At 41.0% G+C, this 22,029-nt stretch overlaps 1 protein-coding gene across 3 annotated transcripts in view; it reads right to left on the bottom strand.

Annotated features, from left to right (window-relative positions):
* The window catches only part of E2F3 (E2F transcription factor 3), a 42,665-nt gene that overhangs the window by 5,973 nt on the left and 14,663 nt on the right, over window positions 1-22,029 (bottom strand). For all 3 annotated transcript variants that reach the window (XM_061449578.1, XM_061449577.1, XM_061449579.1), the window contains exons 2-5: window positions 5,960-6,071; window positions 3,495-3,714; window positions 2,775-2,933; window positions 52-166 (exon numbers count right to left, since the gene is read on the bottom strand). In XM_061449578.1, the coding sequence (XP_061305562.1) occupies window positions 52-166; window positions 2,775-2,933; window positions 3,495-3,714; window positions 5,960-6,071 (606 nt within the window). The remainder of the gene's footprint in view (window positions 1-51; window positions 167-2,774; window positions 2,934-3,494; window positions 3,715-5,959; window positions 6,072-22,029) is intronic.

The following is a 22,029-nucleotide window of genomic DNA, read 5'->3' as shown; positions in this document are numbered from 1 at the left end:
TCTACACAAATATTATATTTGAGCTGTCAGGAAACACCAGGTTCTCCTTACCTCCACTGGGTCAGGCACTTCAAGTCTTGTTTCTGGAGGAGCTTTCACAACTATAACAGTTTGGTCTTTAAGGCCACTAATTTTTCTAATATCTTGGTACGTCACATAAGCTAATGTAATCAGTGTTAAGGAATTTTCCAACCTGGGTTACAACATATTCAGACTATTAGAAGAGGCAGAAGTCTTTCAATTATTTTTCCATTTTTTCTACATTGCTCTTGCCCCAGAGTTCTCTGTCATCTCTGCTGGTTGTGAGGGCAGGTAAACTGTGTGACAACTTCCTTTTAGTGTAACAGCTGGAGCCACTACCTAGGGACAAAAGGTATTCTCTATGCTGAGTATTTCTCTCTTCTCCTTTACACACATAAGGCTGCAGAAGCAAACCTCAACAACCTGAAATTACTCACAGACTGCGCAAAGAAAAATTCTTTACACACTTGCTATCAAAATGCAGAGAACTGGAAATCACAGGAAAAAATGTAAAGGAATTTTCAGTTGCATGATATAGATGTACATACACAATATATTTTTGAGGTCATCAACAAAATCATTATTTCAGTTTTGATTTTAGGGGCTACTGTAAACATTTATACAACTATAAAACAAATGTATAAATATTTATACAACATTCTTATGTATATATAATAAAATTATTTCAAACAGCTGTTTAAACAATTACACAACTTGACAGTGCAAAAGGTTGGTTTCTGCATAAGTGTGGAGTAAAAATGAGTATTTTGCTGTTCAACATAAATTTGTAGTGCTTTGGTGGGTTACCACACAGTGGTACCTCACATACTGATTGGTATAACCAAGATGTCACAGTGCTTTTAGTCATGAAAATAACTGAAATGACCACAATGACATGCAAGCACTTCCAACATTTTAGTTTTGTCACCTGTGAGATATCTACCATAATGTTTATGCCATGCAAATAAAAAGCCTAATTTATTATTATACTTCTTGGGGGTGTAAGTGTGAACCGTTTTGGTAAATGTGTACTGTTACCATGCAATACAGCAAGACAGACTGCCAAGCAAAAAGCGCCAATACATCTCACATCTAACTTGGACCAAACAGGTCAGGAGGCAAAACAACAGGTCAGCTTTTACCCAAACAGGCTTCATCAAGGCTTTTACCATTCCTTTAGTGAGATATAATAAGGTTTGCAAAGGCAGAATACAGATGACAGCAACAGTGGCTGTCACTATACAAACAAAGGAAAGAATTGCATGGTTTTCAAATAAAACAATCTTCATTGCTGTAGCTGAAGGCTCCCCATGATAATGCTGGGCATATCCCCAACCATTCAAGGTAGCAATCATTTACTTTGATTCCGTTTGTAAGAGAGATGAGTGAGCACATTACCTACCAGTAAGAAAAAATCTTCAAAAGCAAAAATTTCATCTTCAGTAATTAGGCAAAGGAAGAGGTTTCTCAGCTCCATGAGCATTCAGCATGTCATCTCATGTCACTGTTCAGCAAGATGAGCAAAAGACAGTACTAGGACACATTCGGAAGGTTTCACACTTCTGCATTCCTTCCTCAATACTCACTAGTATTATCTGCAAACTTAAGAGTCACAGAAGAATTTGAGGAACACACTCTCCTAAATACAAAAGTATGAGGCCAACACACTAATGCTGATCCCTCCTCCCCATGGGAACCACCAATGGCAGAGCCCAGATCTCTATCACAGGAACCAGCACTATAAAAAAAATAGAGTTGTAGTGCTCAGTTTTGTCTTGCTTAAATCTCTTCATGGATCAAGCTCTTAGCTGAAGGCAGTGCTGAGCCACTCCCTGTGCCATTTGGTGATCTCTGCTTACATCTCAAGATGTGTACGAAAGCTAGTCAAAAGACTATATTTACATAGTTCACATACTTTTTACTGACACTCCCATAGTATTTTCTATCTTTCAGGACAGAGAGTAAGTCCACCTTATTTAGGTGCTGTTTAAGAACTACTCATTACATAAAGTAATAAAAGTTTTCACATCAGCATTTAATAAAATGCTTTCGTCCGTTGCCAGTAGGTGGAAAACCTAGTGAAAATGAGAAATGGTTAATTACAAGGGGTATCAACAGCCAAATCACCCTAAGTCATCTGAACCATATGCAATTGAGCATTGCCGTTACATTAAATCAGTCCAAAATAAAGGTTTCATGAGCTCTCAAAATGTCTAAGATATTCTATTCTAGATTCTCTAACCAGAGGAATCTGAAGATTTGTTACAAGTTTTAGACTAAACTTCTCTCTGTGCCTGTAATTTATGTGCACATTAGTTTGAAAATTAAAAAGTAACGAGTACACAGACAACTGTTACCTCAGCAAAGACTTTGTCTGCATGCCTTTACAATTGCTGCGCATGTAGGCACAGGGTTTGCTCTAAGATCACAGTAGTTGAAAAAGCACAGAACTGTTGGATGTTTTCACTCAATCAGCTAGATTCTTGGTTCTGCTCTATGTGAGCATGGATGTTAATGGACCCCTTCATATACAACCTTTTCTTTTTTCCTTTGTGTTTGGTACATTCCAGAAGCAGTACAGGTGCAAATGGTTTAGCTTAAGTCACTTCAATATAGAACTACATTAAAACCCATTAGTCAACTTGAAATTTCTAATGCTTTGTATCACATTACATAGAGGAATTCTCCTAGTATTATATTACAAGACACAACAAGGAGACTGGCCAGCTTTAAGGTTTTGGGAAAAAGGATATCTCTGATTCTCTGAGTCCTCCGTTAGCAGCTTGAGGTCGAGGGTGCAGCTTTGGATTAGCTCATCCAGTTTCTTCTCTTCCTGAGTCAGTTCAGTCACCTCCTTTGTGAGGCCTTGACACTGTGCCAGCATGCCACCATCTTCTGACAGACTGCAGCCCCTATGGATACAAAGAAGGAAGACACTTAGCATTTGTAAAACTTGACCCAATGCTACGGGAAAGGGAAGAGGCAGGGTTTTGCACTCCAGATCAAGTTCTTAGCCCTTTCTCCCTAAATCTGTCTATAGAGAGTCAAAAAAGAATGCTTTCCAGAAAAAGCATCTTTTTATCACGACAATACATTTTGGAAGTGCCACTAGACGGAAGAGTTGAATATTTCTAAGCACTTCCAAAACCTTGCTTCTAGCTACCCTCTAACCACATCCTGAAGACAACCAAGGAAAGCACTAAGTAGAGATGCATACCCAAAAACTTAGTCCGCTTGCAGAACCAAATGAATTAATCCAGTATTCAGACAAAATGCTAGCTTCTAATTTCCCTGACAAACACTATTTATACACTGAACACCTGTCTTAACAGGAAAACAAAGCTTTATCCTGAGGGAAGGTGTTTGGGATGATTGCTTGGAGCACAGTCTTGGAAAGTGGGAGAAGAAAGACACCACTGCACTGTGACAGTGAAATCAGCCAGCAGGAATGGAAAAGGATAATGAATACTCACATCCACTGAATGTTGTTTTTGGATTTCTTCTTAATGAGATGGATGCCTTCCAGTACATTGGTGATATCGTAAATCCTCCTTTTTTGCACCTTGAGGACCTCTGCTGCTCTGTTCAAATCCAAGACCCCATCAGGAGATTGGCTCAGCAACTGAATGAACTTCTTTGTAAGAAGACCAAGTGATGTATCATACCGAGTCTTTTCTGAAGGAGATTTTGGAGCTTAGAAAGAAAGAAAAAAAAATAAAATCAGTTTTCCTCATTTTGGTTCTGAAAGCAGCATCTAGAAGTGAGAGGATATAGTTGAATCGTAGATTCTATATTACAGTTGTTTCTTTCATTTTTACTGAAGAAATCTCTCAAACCTCTGCATTAAGACACAAGTTACTACTGGGTATTTATTTGTATTTCAAGATGTACTTTTCCAAAAGTCACAGGTACATGAGCAAATAAAACATTTTTTTTTTTAAACACAAATACTTGCATTAGTCTGACTTATACATATAGCAATACTTTACTTAGGCTTTCACTATGTGAATTCTTCATAGTATTTTTAGTACCTATTTATTCTGGCAGCAATACCAAAAATTCCCCTATGACACTCCTTCATCAGGCTGATAGCCAGCTTTCATCAGGGTTTGATTTTCCCCTCTTGTAAGATAAGTGTTTCACATGCAATTAAGCAGGACTAAGGTGTACTTCAGTGGGTGAACACAATGACAGATTCCATCAGTGCCAGACTCCACAGCTTACAGAAAATTCAAGTGAATTATTGGAGACTGACATAATTTGTAATTATCATTTCCTCATAACCAAACAGTGCTCAAACTGGGCAGAAGTATCCACTTCTTCCAAATTAGAAGCCAACAAAGGGCTTGGATCCTACTAAACAATTTGCTGTTTTCATGCACAAATGTAGCATCTATGCACTTGATAGATATTAAAAGTTTAAATACTTAGAAGAATTTCTAGTTCTAAGTTTTCAAGGTCTTTGTGTCAAGGGAAATGAGCCAGCCATTATTAGAAGCCTGCTGGGCTGGTACATCTCAAACCTTTTGTTCACTTCAAGTATTATGCAGGTTGGGTCTTAGGTTATCTGGTGGTCATTTGCGTGTTTTCAAGGTTCAGGCCCCACATTCAATTGCATAAATCAATCAAAACTGAAATCCTACCTGAAAGCAAACCTTCGGACTACCTTGAAGTATTTTGAAGAATATGATAGCTTTTCAACGAAAAACAAACCTGTTTGCAAAGAGAACCAGCTACTTGTATCTCAGTCTTTGGTAGATTCAGGGCTTGCCTGCACTAGGAAATGGAGGAATATTATTACCACTTAGGTGACCTTGTGAACTTAGAGCATAGTGGTTTCTGTTTGCTTGTTTTTCCTTTGAGTTTGGAAAAGAATAAAAGGATCACAGTGGTAACAGCAAGAGGCTACCTGACCCCTACCTAAAATGGCACATGCTCCTCCTGGCCACGAACCAAGAAGTTCTCTGTACAGACTTATCAACACTGCAGCAGCATCCTGTGCTCCAAATGGTACAGAACTTCTGTGAGGATACACTTTAATTTAAAATGGACTTCACTTAGCTTAATGAATTTTAGTTTAATTGAAACAACTGTGGCTGTTTAACTTGTCTGCTTTATGTTTTTATCTTTAATTTCACTTTTCTTAATTGCCTCAATAGAAACAAGCAGTTTGACTGGAGAGGAGGGACAAGTACTTACCCCTTCCTCACATCTCTTGCTCTGCCATCACTACCACTGCTGCCTCAGTCCTCCCTGTTCACCTCCCTCTGCAAACCCAATTCTCCTGCTGAAATCCTCTAAACATGATGGCAAGGCTGCACCCTGCAACTCTTGTTGCAAGGAACCTACTGCCTGAAGCAATACAGATGTGCAGAAATTAATACTTGCAGCAACTAAGCAGTGGCAGTAATAATCTAGTATTACTGCAGGGAGAGAAGGCAGCTCAAAGCCCACAAAAAAAGCATTTAGCATACATAGCTAAGTCTCTTTACAAATACCTGCCTGGGGGGAAGAAGTCCTGCCAATCAGCTGCTGGAACTTCAGCACAGAAAGAGAAGGCTGGCCTGATTAGCCTTGCCTAATAACCATGTGTTTGAACCCACCATACTACCTTCAGTCCTCCGCATCTACCTCTCTTAAGAATCCCCATCTTCATGTCCTTGGCTGAAGAGAAAATCATGGACAAAGAGGCTGAAGGCTGCCTGGCAGGCAGAGGAACAGACCGAGCAGCCACGAGCCTCTGCAGCCTCTCAGCAGGTCTGCACCAACCATTGCACACTGCTAACACATTGCCCACTGCCTGGTTGTGGAATTGAGTAAGATGCATGCTAGTGCAGGTGAGGACACTTCTAGCTATGTAATGCAGCCTGTTGTACTGTTTTGCTGTGGTCTCAAGCTAATAAAACAGTAACATACAGTGTGTTTCCAGTTTCCTTACTTTTTGGACTATCTGGACTTCTTGTTGCAGCTCTTCCTTTCCCTTTTGGAGTCTTTAGTCCTTCAGCAAGATACTGGTGGCCACTTTCTCCTAGCTCTAGCCTTCGTTTTGCCTGTTAAAAAGAAAACAATATTATATTTACATCAATGGATTCTTAAGAAACATATTTCACTTTATCAAACACAGTATTGAGGCTACAAGGCAGGCAGAGAGCAGTGAACTTTTCACAGCAGGGTATCAGCACAGCTTCATCCCCCATTTTCATTATAATGGAATCTGAATATTTACTGGAATTTTTAAGGTAGACATAAAATAGGTAACTCTCAAAGGCTAGGTTGATGGGTGGTGTATTTGAAACCTCAGCATTTTTTACTAATTTGCAAAGCTGAGTGACAGTTTTATGGTCTGCTTCAGCCTAGTTTGGACCTTTTTAAACACATGAAAGACTTTTACCCTCACTTCAGAGCATTGCAGTTAAGAAAAGGTGAATCTCTCAAGAACATGCATGGATGCACGCAACAAAGCTATTTCTTTTAAAAAACTCCTTATATACATACAAGTTTGTGCAAAGGTAGTGTTATTGCAAGTAATGCTTTAAATTCACCATTTGAAAGGATGGCTTTGAGAGGACCAGTAGCTTCCACTGTTAGAAACTTTCCATCAATAAAATAAGAGACATGACATCAAGAGTAACACTGGATAACTGTTCTCCTCTGCTTCTCAACGTTTTTTGTCCTCACTGAAAGCACAAGCACTATGTTCATTTCACATAAGCTCACATGTTTGCATTAAAGCCGCCTATATAAAAGCAAGGTGAAACAAAAGTAGTATTAGAAAGATGATGCCTGAAAATCAGCTAAATGTTGCATTCAGCTCAAGGGAAAGCTGTGTACATCTTGAATAACAAAAATGAATGAAACTTAAACTATGCAACACACAAACTGCAACAAAACACACCAGCAATATGAATATTGTTCCTAGGCAGAAATACAATCTGCTATCTTTGGAAACAATTCTATACCCTGCCATGCTGCTCAGGTTACTGAAATAAAAACTGGGGATATTTGTTATCCTGACAATAGAAAGAACACTACCTGTGATGACAAAGGAAAACTGAGAAAAAAAGTTTTATATCTAATGAAGTTTAGTCAAATAACTGTTTTGGAAGAATGTTGTTTATTTAATTAGGTAGTAGACTAATTCAGAGTACTTTATTTGCTTGCTCTTTAGACTTGCCCCAAAAGGTTGGGTCATATTCTGCTCCACCATATTCAACTCTGCTGTGGAGCTGTAGACAGGTATTTCTGTATTTACAGATTTAGCTTGTGTGTTTTACTTTGCGTCTGTGACCAACAGAAGGCTCTAAAATTAAGGTATATGCATTTATTTATGGTAGGCAACTAACATCTTCGTACTGGACTCTGCAAACCTCAAACTTATTAAAAGACGAGCTAAAGCACATGAAAACATAAAGCCCACAGTGTAACAGCAAGCACAGAGTGCTCAAGCCATTCTTTATATTTTGTGTGAAGGGGCAAGGCGCTAATTCATCAGTGACAGGGCAGAACTGAACTAACTGCATCTTTCTAACCAACACAGGTACTGCACTCCCAGCAGCCCATGGAAGGCAGATTCTAATGTCATAAAACAGGGCTGCTCCTCTTACATTGGCTCTGTAATCCAAGGACACACACTTTAAAAAGGTCAACTGTTAACAAAAGCATCCAGCTAATATGTTTAGCCAATGTAATTGGATTAAATTAAGATTACAGCTATTCCACAGGGAGAAATACATTTCACACTTTTTTAAGTAAGTGTTTTTCCACCCTGAGAGCTATCCCAGAAAAGGAAGGAGGGGTGAAAAGGGAACAATTCAGGGCGTGGGAAGACTAGGCCAAAGGGATACAATTAAAGATAAAAGAGAATCTCAAAACCAGGTGTGAGAAGGAGGGGAATTGCTAAAGACTTAAATCCAGAGATTTGCAGCAGCTCTCTCCATCAGATGAGAAATTTAGTTTTGGACTACACATCAAAACTTCTTGTCTCAACTTGTTAGTGAGACACAAACAACGGTATTTTGCCCCTATTTTTGTGGTTAAACACAACTTTCTCCTGTGAACTTCAAATAACCAGGTTTGGTAGTGTAAGACCATAAACAGCATCCTTTGACTGTTTTCCTATGGAGCCTGTGTGTGCTGGAAGATGTTACAAACAACACACTCCTGTTGGTCTCACCAGCATATGGTACCTGTGGGCAGCACAGGACTATTGACTGGCATCTGGAAAAATACCAAATGATAGAGACAGAGTTAAAGGTAGTTATTTTGTAGGGCACAAAGCATACGGAAAGCCTGAGAGAGATACAGAGTGAAGTATTTTAAAAGAGTTTAAAAGAGCTTGGTGAAGTCACTAAGAGGCAATTTTAGCAAACCCTGGGGAATGTTTAATTTCTGGCCAGATGTTACACATCACTCAGCAAGTGCTCTCTTCCCCTTCCTGTTTTACAAACTTCATAACTGATAAGATGTAGGACTGAAGTGGAATATTCTCTCAATTTCTTCTTCCTTGGCAAAAGGTTTTCTAGTGTCTTTTTCTTTGCATTAGAAATCCTGGGTAATTCCCAAGAGTGTCTCCCTCCCAAGATCTCCAAAATTATGCATGGTGCTTCCTAACATCAGACTTCCCTTCAGAAATCTCAAGATCTGTGTTCAGCAATCATCAGAATCAGTGACCCTTAAAAAAAAATAATCTTGGTTTGCATAACTTACTTCTGCTACTCTATACTCAGGGTTTGCACTATTTGTACAAATTTAGTTACATTGTTCGCTCAATCACAGCATGGAGAATCTCCTCAGTACGTGGGACCTGCTAAGACACAGTAAGCCAAAGGACACCAGCACAAAGATTCCCAGTGACTGGGGAAGATGGGAAGCATAGGGACTAGGAACTTCTCGGTGACATGAAACTTGAGTGCAATAAATGGAAGACAGATTCCTCAAGGGGATTGTGAAAGGAACACAAAATACATGCAGAACTGGACAGGTAAAGCCACAAATACATACATCCAGTAAGAAACATAGACGTAACAGGAAAGCATTCCATTGAGCTGAACCAGACACCCACCTAACCCCTTGTTGGAGACAAAAATTGTGGCATCAACTGTTTTGACTCAATTTTCTCTTCCAAAACTATGAGCAATTCCTGACATAGATACAACTACAGACCCACTGTTCAGTGCAGATCAGTAAAACCAGGTGGCACCTTGACTCCAATGTTGTTGTGACCTTTAAGCTTTTTAGCTTCAATCCTTTTTATTAAAAAGGATAAAAATAAAGGAAGGAAAAAAAAAAAGAAGAAACAAACACAGCTACCACAATTAACAGCAGAGGCAAACCCACAAAAATGCCTTCGTAAGAGCACTTGTCTCCATAGGAAAACAGTTTAAAAACTCCTAGGATAAGGTAAGTATTTTCAAGTAGGCAGGACCTGATGCAATTCACTTTACAATACTCAAGTCTCAGGGATTACTAAGTTTTAAGAAGAGGTTGGAGGCAGGTATGCTTTTGGAAAACTAGGGAAAGAACAGATGTTTCTCATGAATTGAAAATAGGGATGGAAAAGATGCAAATTAGAAATTACAGCCTATTCCCCTTAATGGGCTGCTTTCACTTCACTGCTGCCAGGCCTAACAGGTCACTGCTACCACCTCTTTTACACCCTCCCTTCATCCCTCCCTGCTCCCCTGGTGTGGGCAGCACCAGACTGATCGTCCGCATCAGACCAGGCAGGGAACTGGATCAAGAGGTCGCAACTAGCACAAACCTAGTCCTCCTCCAAAACAGGAGTGAGTTTTCTGCAGGATTATCCCTTGTGGATGACTTCTATGCACAAAGAGCTATTGAGTGGGAGCCATGGGACATCCCCCATGCTCCTAGGGACATCTGCTCTGTGTTAAGTGAATTTGCCTTCCTGTCACACAGCAATCAACTTCAGTTATTGGGGAAAGAAACTAACACCAATTAAACAGGAAAAACAAAGGTCAGTGTTACCTTGTAAGAGCTTAACAGATAGCACAGTGCTAAGTATTAAAGTAACAGCCAGCACAGGGTTTGGTTGAGATAGCAGAGAGGGAGGTGCTGTGCTGGGGACAGCCAGCATCAGTTTCTGAGGACTGCACGATGTCGCACCAAAGCTTCGTTTTCTACAAGCCATATATTTCTAGGTTTGAGGAAAGAAGCAGTAAGACATCCTCTAATTCCTTCCACTGATAATATCATTGAGCAGAACTTTGCCAAACTATGTGCATTGAAATTTTTCTGCTAAATGTCTCTCTTAACTTTATTACTGGACGCGAGACACTTGCACTGTTTGCAAGAGACAGACCCAAGAAAAATTACATTATCTGTGCTACCTTCTGAAAACCCCTTGTCTGAAATATTCCTGTACCCATTATGCTTTAGCAGGCATGTAAACCTTGACAGAAGGATGATCTGAGTTGGACATACTCTATTCCCTGAAAATCCCAAATTTAAAAACCCTTGGAAAAGCTCAGTCAGTACATTTTCATTATTAACATTAAGAGCCAAATTCCATTTCAAACTGCAAGCACCACAGCTCTTGGGCCTGCCCAGGCTATGCACATGCCACCTCCTGGAAGGTCTGAGACTCATGCAAGTCCCTTGTTCCCCTAGCAGGCATTCAGGGTATATTAGAGCAGTAGCAGTCTGATTTACATACAAAGGGACAGAAGTTTAACTTGGAATGAGAGCAAAAGTAACCTGGGACAAAGCCTGCTGAGATTGCAACAGAAGATAAACTATTCCAAAAAGAAACCGGGATGAGGAGCTGGAAAGAAACTGCAGTTTAAGGTTGACTGGGCAGGAAAAACAGGAAGATTGGAAATAAGCAAGCATAGCAAGGAGCAAATTGTGTTATTAAGTGATAGCTGACAGTGAACTAAGCAGCAAGCCAAATAAATGTGCCTTAGCACTCAGCTGTGTTTCCATCTGTGTCTCAGGGCAAGGACTATGTTGAGCAAGTTAAGCTAGGGCAGATGACTAAGCCTGGCATAGTCTCTAGAAGATATTACAATTGCTAGGGGCAGATAAAATAGCAGCTTTTCTGTACGTCACCACAATGGTGATATTACTGGGGAGGGGATGCAAAACTATCCGGGGAACACAGATAAATTTTGACCACAGCAAGGAAGCTGTAGCACAGACACTTTACCAATCCCCACACACTTTCCACAGGCTTTCTTCCACATCTTCAAAATTAAGCAGTCACTTAAAACTACACTTTAAAAGCCGAGATTCTGAGGCAGGAAAGCTGTTCCAGAGGTCAGGAGGTACAGAGAAGAAAGCAAACATCTTACGTGAAAGGGTAAATTAAACTGGAGCTTGATAAGGAAGGAACACAAGAGAAGCAGCAAGGAAAGACACCTTGGGGTGAATGCGCAGAAATATTCATATGCTCAGGAGTTGCAGGCTTCTTATTTTGAACATACCCAAATGATTAACTGGTACGTGGAGAGCTCCAAGTACCTACCAGAGGGCTGCACCCAGCAGAGGGCATGGCAAACACTACAGCTACCACCGGGAGAGGCTGAAAAATGGGGAGAGGTGCAGAGAAAAGAGGTAAGGAGCTCTCAGCAAGAAAGGGGCTGAGCTCTGCAGGTGAGCTTACAAGCAATGAAACACCTGAAGTCAGCAAAAAGATGCAAGGGGACCACCAGAGTCCCTGCCTTTGGACTCCTAGTGACAAGTTCTCATTTCATACCTATTTCTGTCAAGCAGTGAGGAGATTAGTTTGCAGTTCAAATTCCTGGAAAGGAGAGGGGTGTCAGTTTTCCATGAAGAAATATTTACCCCAATCTACACACAGATACCAATATTTTGTACCACTGTACCCTTGGTTTCAGTAGTTAATTCCAACAGTACAAAACCATTGAAAGGGGATTTAAGAAAAGAACAGGGAGATAAAGAAATAGTTGGGAACTAAACTACTTGCACGTAAAAAAAAACCAAACTGTGTCCTTACAAGAGGAGTTCTAAAAGTCTTCTCAACTCATCCCAAAAAATATTACTTCTCATTTCAAAAGTGTGCATTCCCATACTACCCTACACAGAGGAATGGTGCACTTTAATGAAAACGTGACCTCAAAATTAAGTTTTACACATACCTCATTCATTAGATTGGGGTAAAAGCATATAAAAAAACCACACAGAAATAGTGCCTTGAAAATTGAACACATTGTAAAACCAACAGAGGGAAGAACAAGCGTCTGAAATATCAGTACTTATTAATCAGGATTATTACTTGAGTGACAAGCAGTTGGTATTTAAAGTAACATTTAAGGATGCATTTTAAAGAAAATGACAAAACAGCTAACAGAAAGAAATCTACTCCAACACAAAAGCCCCACATTTTCTTCTCAGAAAATGGCAACTGTATTAAAAAGAGGAGAAAAAGATCCCTTCCACTATACCAATTTGTGTTTACTAAACCATCATCTTATTTTTCAGCTTTTCAGGTATCAGCTTATTATAGTTTTGACAGAGGGCAATTCTTCTCTAGCTCCTATACTGAAATTATTCATTCAGCTACAGTAAAGTTGCTTGGCTTTAATGTAGATGAATATTAAAAGAAAATCCCCTTTGTATGTCTTAATCAGGTTTATAACTCAATACAAGGCACCTCACAATTAACAAATTAAACTAAATTCTGATAGTCTGCAGCTCCTCCTCTTTAGGTTTTTGACCCTGAAAGCCAAAGGCTGACTGTTATTCTGGTGAAGTTCTTTCAAGCCTAATTAAACCATACTCTTTCCATTGGTTTTCCATTTTCACAATTCCCTCAGAAGCATCAGGGGTGCCAAGGAAACCATGAACTGTAAGTACTTAAATATCAAACCACAAGACTTACATTTGGCTAAAAAAAAAAAAAAAAAAAGAATTAAAATGTGGATGGCCAAGTTGCAAGAATCCAAGATTCTTGTTTGAAAGTCGGATCCAAACCAGAGAAACCTGGCAATGGCTTTCCCTTTCCGGGTTGAATATGCTGAAAGCAGCAATGCAAGCATCAGGAGGGCCTCCCAGTTGTTACTGCAGAACACCACACAATGTTTCAGGAGTTAATTCTGACAGTATAAAACCACTCAAAGGGGATTTAAGAAAAGAACAGGGAGATAAAGAAATAGCTGGGAACTAAACTACTTGCATGTAAAAGAAAATAAACTTTTCTAACACCCACTGAAAGGAATACATTATCTTTCAGGTATGCTCAACTGTTAGAGCATGCATAGCTAGCTCCTGTGTTAGTGGCACCGTGCAGAATGCCCCTCACCTCACCCCAGTGTGGCAATTCACACTTCTCTCACCTTCGTCCTGTGTGAACAGAAGAACATGTTCATCTGCTTTTAAATGAAACACAATGACATGAACTGAACCCAGCAAGTAGCACAACATAGCAATGAAAAATAGTGGCTTCTTCTTAGACCTATGGTGGATCATTTTCACTGAAGGAGGATTATAATCTTATGGTACTAATTGCCTTTCGATTTTCATTCAGATAACTTGTGGGGAGCTGACCTGCCAGAAGGTCAGAGTATCCTACAGCCACCACTGTTTGCATAACTCAGGCACTGAAGTAAGTGCACAACCTGTTTGATGTTATTCCATTTTCTGCTCATCAGACTACTCTCACACCATGGGATCAGCCTACAGCCCATCAGGCTTGCTCTTGGTATAGCGGCCGCTGCTAAAATGTGCAGCTTGTGTTGTTCTCCTGCACTGGTGCAATACTTCATATTTTCTTTGCAATAAAAGAGGAAGGACATTACAACGGTTGTGCAAGAATTAAACCAAAGCATAAGCAAATTTTCAGGCCACAAACCAACAGAATTACACCTATGCTGCATAGGAAATGAATCGCCCTAGATCCTTCTATTGCAATTTTTTTCCACCAGATCTGAAACAATTACTTCTTACTGGAAGCAATGCCTTTGCACTGTACTAAGCTTTGAAGGCTCCATGTTGAAATACGAACAGTTATTTTCAGGAAACTGCGTCCAGTTTTCATCTCAACTGCTAAACTGCCTCAGGTGAGGACCACACCACATATGTCCCTGTTCAGCCCTGAAAACAGCTCCCATGCCACAGCCACTCCCCAATCCAACGGCTGCTGGAGGCTGAGCTGCATCTGCCTGGTTAAAAGGTGGAAGCTAGGAGACAAAACTTCCATAAAATGCACTGACAAGCAGTCAGGACTCACATTTGGAAGCAACAGACAGACAAGCCAGAAGCGGGGCAGAGGATCCTCACTGCAAATTTTTGGGGTGGCTGGGTGTAGCTGGACAGTTTCCCTCCCATTCCCTGGGAAGCATGGCCATGACCATGGTGGCAAGGCTAGCCCTGCCACCACCAGGCTTTAATACCAGCCTGGTCCTAAAAAACAATGTCAAAGCTACTGGCCATTGTCCTACACTCATTCCCAAAGATACCACTTCAGCAGGGCTGGTGCCTCCAGAGCAGAGCAAAGCTTGGGGGTTTTCAGTTGCAGTACATGTCCGTGATGTCTCACCACAGACATCCTTTGAAGAAAACAAGGCTGTCATAAAACAGGTCTGACACTGAACTTTCAAACGGATGGCAAGCAAGCAGGGTGTGGGGAGGAAGGACAAGATGACAGACTGGCTGCCTAAGAGATTTCTTGATGCAATTTCTTTGTATTGCATCTATATGTAACACACCAACACAGGTGTACTTTTAACATTACCCATCAAGATCAAAGGAAAGCAAGTAAGAAAGTGATAGTTCGAATTCACACTGTTTATGATAGGGCACAACCTCTCCATTTGGCTGCAGAGCTGCTTGCAGTGTTTCATCCCTTCAGGAGACTTCCAGCCTCTGGACTAGTGAGGCTAAAATTGAACTGGACCAAGGGAAATTAGTCTCCCGTATAATTTTAAGGTTGGTCCCAAGCAAAAGCCATCAAAAAGCACTCAGTCGCAAAATACATCCTAGAGATTATTTTGTCTTTTGTATTTAAGGACTATTTTTAAAAAAGTACTCTTTTAAAAACAAGTCATTAACTTCAAAATAAAACTGTGATCATATTAGTTCCACTCAGTGGCTTCCACTCTATGTATAGAAATTAGCACAGCTACTTAAAAAGGAAAAACTTTCAAATGCTGCAAGCTGCCTGCCAAATTGTCTACTAAACAAACAAGCATTGGGAGAGGGGAGGAAGAACATTAAGGGAGCTGGAGAATAGGATAAGTTGAACTTCCTTGGAGGAAATTCCAGTAAATGCCATAAATTAACAGATACACCAGTTAAAATCTGAAAGAGTAGTACACGGGTATATATAGCGACGTAAGAACTGGGAGAAGAGTTACTCCTTACTTGCAGAGCATGTAGGATACAGTCAAGCTCTCTAGGAAGATTTAATTAATCAGATTTGATACAAACGAAGTGAAAAGGGAGGAGGAGGAACACTTGCAAAGCCATGCCAGTGTTATCTCAGTGTGGGTGCACTGTAATGATGCAAGACTGGGCTTGCAACCCAAAGTCTGCTCAGTAAATTGCCAGCCTAAGCCACAGCATCTCAATCTTTGTTTTCCTTGGACACAGGACACCTACAAGAAAGGACAGCATGTGTGGAATTACACCAATGAAGTTTCTGGAGTGCAAGTTTTCTTGTCAGCACAGGTCTGTGGTTCAAGATTTCTCACCCTGGCACGCCAAACCTTCCTGGACTCCATGCAAAATACCTGCGCTGAGTTCCACCAGTGCAGTGCCAAGGGACTGACAGGTGACTCATGGGAACCAACTTACTTGTACATTCTTTCAAAAATGAGTGACAAAGATCAATATGCAAACACTTCAGAAACTACAGCAGAGAGCTACAAACTAGATGGCAGTAAGTTTTAAATACTCAGGCACACATAAGCATTAGTCTTGAGTATTCATGCCCCTAAAGGAACCCCTTCTTAACAAAAGTCGACACCAATCTTGACTCCGGATTTTCAATTCACTTCCATACGGCACAATGGTTCTTACGTCTAACTACTTGTTCAATCAGTGCAATTAGTTATGAGAGAAGTCAGATCTGAAGTAGTAAAGTCTCTTATTTTGAAGTACTTCCTTAACCTAGTTCCATACATGTATAAAGACATACAGCTGGATTCCCCCAAAGTAATAAACGCACTTTGGATCCATTTAGGGCGATAAAAATATTATATAAATTCCAAAGGACACTGAAAGTTGACAAAAAGCTATCAGGAGACAACCAGACCCAGAGGAGATAAAATGACTTCCGTTTAAAGAGTCCGATAATGAGAAATAACATAGGATCCTAAGCATTTACTGTAATACAAGACAGTTCTGTACATTATGTAAACTGTGGGTGTTTTAGTTCACTTTAAGGATGTCCCAACATTGTCCAGAGAAGTTACTTTTGCCCTACAAGTAACTGTAATGCTGACTTCGCACAAAGTATTCAATTTATCAGTCAAAAGTTAATTAGGTTCAGTTTTGAAAATGAAATTACTAGTATCACATTAAAAAATGCTTAAGTAACCTTGAAGAAGTTAATACAATAACCTCATCCACATACCAAACCTCAGAGTAACGAAAATAATAAACAAGCGCCCAAGAAACAGGAAACACGGTTTACAGGTCCAGAAGCAACTATTCCTAGGAACAGGCAGAAAGGAGGCTCCAAATCAGCAGAAAGTCACAAATAGATGCAAGCATGTAAGGAGAGAGTGAGGGAGAGAATCACAAATAGCAGGGCCCTAGAGGCTCCAGTTGTGGCTGGCAGGCCTCTTCATCCTAGATCAGGAGACAGTACTGATATCTTTACAATACTAACAACTTCACAGCATGTTTGACTACAAACTAAACTTGATTTTGACCTAACCTGGGCTGCTAAAGTCTAGATTTCCTCCTTCCCCACATCAAGGTAGGCAACTGTTGCATAGCCTCTTACAGCACTGGTCAGCTTGCCAGCAGGCAGCTTACGTGACTGAAACGGCACAAAGATAGCAGAGTTCCTAGTGTTTTAAATTCTATGTATCACAGAACAACTAATCCACTGAGCTCTCGCTGTGATGCACATCCTACCTCAGCAGTATTGTACCACTCCATCAGCCACACCAAGGAGCGGAACAACCTGGGAGTGCTGACAAAATGAAGATAAATTATTTGGTTCAAATAGCAAGTTTTACTCATTCCTAGTGACAGAGAGGGAATAAAAAAAAGACAGTAACAGTTCACGCTCCATCCCTGGCAGTGTTCAAGACCAGGTTGGACGAGGCCTTGGGTGATATGGTTTAGTGTGAGGTGTCCCTGCCCATGGCAGGGGGGTTGGAACTTGATGTAAGAAAGGGCCATAAACACAGTTGCTCCCACAAAAAAGCAGGCAGCTGGACTTGCTGACCTCAAGGCCGTTCAGAGCTGAAATTACAGATCATAACTCTGCAGAGAAGTTAGAGAATAAAACATTCATTCTGTCAAAACTCAAAGGTATCAACTCATGATTATTTTCCTATTAAAAAAAAAAAGTATTTTCCATCTTCAGTTTGCATTGTTTCAGTTTTTAACATTAAGTTCTTGATGTGCTTAAATTCAACAATTTAAGACGTCCTTTAAGACCAGAATCATCTCACAGAGTGGCTGAGATGGGAAAGGACCTCTGTAGATCATCTAGTCCACCTGACACTGCTGAAAGTGGAGGCAGGATGCTCAGAGCTGTGTCCAGCAGGGTTTTTCATAACTCCAATGAGGTATGAAAACTTAAGAGACCTATTCCAGTATCTGGTCACCCTCACTGTAAAAAATCTTCTGTTTAAATGGATTTTCTTGCATTTAAATTTGTTCCCATTGCCTTTGTCGTGTCACTGGCCATCACTGAGAAGACCATGGCTCCATTTTCTTCACTCCCTCTCATCAGGTGTTTATACACGTTCTTGTCTCCAGGCTCCAGAATCACAGATTTTTCAGCCTCTCCTTGTGTATCAAGTGCTCTGAGGCATTAACCTTAACTTCACGGACCTTCACCAAATATGCTCCAGTATGTCCACATCTCTCCTATACTGGGGAGACTGGAACTGGACCCAGCACACCAGATGTCTCACTATGGCTGAGCAGAGGGATTAATCATCTCCCTCAACTTACTGGCAATGCAATGCCTAAAGCACTGGGAATTCATCAATGGTCTTTGCCCTAAGAGTGTGTTGCTGGCCTGCCAGGACCCCCAAGGCTTTTCTTCCTGCAGAGCTGCTTTCCAGCAGGTTTGCCCCATCCCAGTGCTTGGAGTTACTCCCTTTGCTGAACTTTGCGAGATTCCTGTGAGCCCATTTCTTCAGCCTGTCAAGGTCCCTCTGGATGGCAGCACAATCATCAGCTATATCAACCAACCCTCCCACAACTTTATCTGGTGTATCAGACAAGTCATCCCTTAATTTCATAAGCAGAATATTGCTTAAATAAGTTGCACTGTAGGGTATTTCCTTCAAACCTCAATTTCTATTGCCTTATTTAACATCATCTTCTATTCTTAAAATTTTCCCCTTACAAGTACTAGCACTGAACTATGTTATTTTAAATATCAGCTGTGCCAAAACTGTTCGCTGAGGCAAAAGTATCCCTTCTCCTGTTCCTTATTTTTTTTTTACATGCCAGGATGCAAGCCTCAGTGCCATCGCTCCTGGGCATTGCCCTGGAAGCTGGTGTGCAGTTGCTTGTCCACTATAGACTTCTGAGAAGTCCTGCTTTCCAGGATACAGGCCCTCTTTCATAAGGCATAGCTTGCATTCCCTGTTCTCTGGCATACAACTTTGCCTTTCGCTGTATTAAAGACACAGTGTGCTTGAATGTGCCTATAGAGCAAGTTGTGAGAGCTCCATTATCATTTACTATTCTGCTAGCAATTACTATCAGCAACAGGTTTTTTTGTTTACTTCTGGGACAATAATGAAAGCACTCCATAGTATTGGGATTAGGACAAATACTGAAATTAAAATGACTCTTTTCCTGTCACTCAGCCGATTTTTAATCCAATGCCATACTGGCAGTTACTTTTTTTCTTTTTTTAATCAAAATGCTTTATAAAATTAAGTGTATTTTCTATCAGCCTCATTCACATGTCAGACAGCTACATCTTTGTTATCTTTTAGCTTTTGGTTGGCGGGAGGAAAGGCAGGAAAAGGAGTTCACTGAGTTCCCAAGTTTTAGGGAAGTTTTATGGATGCCAGAACGAGACTGTAAGAGCAGAGCACTAGCAGAAACATAAGAGACAACACCTAGTGTGAAAGCAGAGATTGAAATTTCTAGTCATGAGCTTTAGTTTCTACTCATCGCAGTCTAAAGTTCAGAGAAAGACCATTTGGCTTCCTGCACTGCTGCCTTCCCCCTCTTTCTCTTTCTGCTACCTGCCTTGCTGTAAAACCATGCAGTTATTAGAACTATCCCATAGGCAATAGACAGCTAAATGGGATTTTCCAGAAGCCTGGAGAAGTCTTCCATTGGAATCTAGCACTAAAATACCACCTATTAAAGGCTGCACTAAAAATTCCTTTCTTTAAATAGATTCCAGGCTCCCGAGTTCTTTCACAAAGGTACCTTCAGAAGATAAATGACCATATGATTTAATTGTGCATTCTTCACAAAACCCGTAACTTTGTCTCTTACGATCAGCACACCTTGATCCTTTTCATTTTCAAACGCAGCCCCGCTTATGAGTCATCTTTAACTCTTCTCACACATACTTTTCAGTCTCTCCTGTTCATCCTTTTCCTCTTGTTTTAGTTCAAGGCTGTAGGTAGGACAAACTAAAATAGCAGGTTTCACAACTGGACATGAGACATCCTTAAATTTAGATCAAATGAGCCCTTCCAAAGTACACAGGATCTCTCCATCCAGACAGATTTATGAAAGCTGCATATAATTATAGAAATGAATAGGATCAAAAATACCCTGCATATGATAGCCTTTCTCAACTGTATATGGATAGGAAAGACAGCTCTATTCTCCTAACAGCAGGAGGAAGAGTAAGACAACTCAGAGCAGCCAAGGGAAGCTCCCAGCAGCCTGTAGGTTTCCTAGACTGCTAAAAAAAAACATGCACCAAAAACCCGTTGCCTTGCCCTGACATCCATAATTTCTACCCTTTCAACAGGCGCCTGCTGATGATAGCAGCAAGTCTTCTTACTCTTGACTTCTCTCCTATGCTTTGCACTGGCAAGAAGCCCTCACACCCTCCATGATAACTTAGAACAAGTTCTGCAGCATGGCTCTACGCTTTCCACAGCAAACTGGAAATTTCATGTCCGGTTCAGGTAAATACATTTTATTGAATTAAATGCAAGAAAGTAAATATGGCAGAGTTACAGCGTTCCTTACGTGAAATGCTGAATTCCAAAATAAATAGGAATGCTGCACAGCTTTCACATTTCACCATCCTGCAAATGTTTCAATGCACAATGGTGCTAAAGAAAGTTCCAGGAGAAAGATGGAAGTTCTGGCAGCTGCAATGCAGAGAGCAAAGGCTTCTGGCAGCATTGGGAAGGATTGAGAGATAAACACATCTGAAGTTTTTTGCTGAAGTAATCAATAATGAAATAGTTATGCTCAAAATTAGGCAACAGACTAAAGTGGTAGCTTGTAACTAATAGGGCTGTGAAGTAAGACTTGTCTCCAGAATTACTTAGTTGAGTTTGTACGTGGAGGTTTCCTTACAATCACAATGACATACCTCCTTTTAATCTGAAGCTGAAATTCAACAGTGTATTTTAGCCACAAAGGCTGAATTCTGCAGTGGGGTAGAATAAGCAGGGTCCTGGGTGCTGTCACCACCACACAGGTTGGCTTCATCACCTGACTCAAGGGGTAGAAAGGAGATTTTGCTATGTTCAAGCTTCCTTGATGAACTTTGCATATGACTAACATTCATTACCACTCATCCAACCAAAAGCTCCAGGAGCCTTCCCATGCCCATAACCCATGCAAGATAAGCCCTTTGGCTATGGATGTGGCTACTGGCACTAAAAGCCATCCCAATTACTATCTCAGGGGATTCTGTGACCTCTCATGCAAGACCATGACACCTTTACTTTCATCTGTCAAAAATGAGTCATGTTAAAGCCCTGCTAAGAGAAGCGGTACCTGTGAAAGCAGCACAGCCAGTCTTTCCTCAGGAGGTATTTCCTGATAGCAATGATTTTGGAGAAGGCCTCCAGTATTACAAGCTCACTACACACATAACTTCCAGGTGCAAATTACATTTATATCTTCACCTACTTCAATGCCGGCTATAAGACTGTAATTAAATTACATGTAGCCTAGGAGCCTCAATCAGGGACTGGAAGCTGAGTGTAGAAGGCACGGAGCACACACAGTGCTGAGGAAACACAAACTCTCAGTTTAAGCAACGGTGGATTTCCTCTGTGAACCGAGAACATTTTCAGCTATGTTTACTCCTCCGTATGCTCACAAAACCCCTAAACTGCCCCAAAGCCTTTAAAGCACAAGTTCCCTTCAGCCCTTGGGCACTACCAGCAAGGCACTGGCAGCTGCATACACTCAGTAACCTAAGCAGTAAGTAGCAGCACAAAAGCTGCCTATTTCTTTACAGAGCCATCTGTTCGGGTTTCGTTCTGCACAACTCCTCGCACTTCTAGGAGATGCTAAGGTCACACACACAGCAAGACTCTAGATCCCGAGTGAGGCATCCCACATGTGGGAAGAGGGCACATGAAGACATCCACAGCCAAGGGTGCACCTTGGGGCCTGCTGCCGAGAGGGACAGCCCTCACTGGACACGCTGCCAGAGCCATGCAGGCCAGGGAGCAAGCTGGGCTGAAAACTAATCACTCACCCAGTGTTGGCTTTCAGCTGGAGCAGGTCTCTGGTCTGGTGGAGCACAAGGCAGTACAAGGGCAGGCACCTACGACACAGGGAGGTGGTGGGACTGTGTGAGCAGGAAGGGAGGGCAGCATGACCCCAGTCATTGCAGCAGTGACTTGGATCATCATAAGCTGACTGCAAAATCAAATTCCAGAGTGTCTC

The sequence above is a fragment of the Pezoporus flaviventris genome, unplaced genomic scaffold (assembly GCF_033815535.1).
Source record: "Pezoporus flaviventris isolate CSIRO_AGI_PZ_B2104156 unplaced genomic scaffold, CSIRO_AGI_Pfla_v1 ptg000007l, whole genome shotgun sequence".
NCBI lineage: Eukaryota > Metazoa > Chordata > Aves > Psittaciformes > Psittacidae > Pezoporus > Pezoporus flaviventris.
Note: the sequence above shows the minus strand (reverse complement) of the source record. Positions and strands in the feature narration are given on the sequence as shown.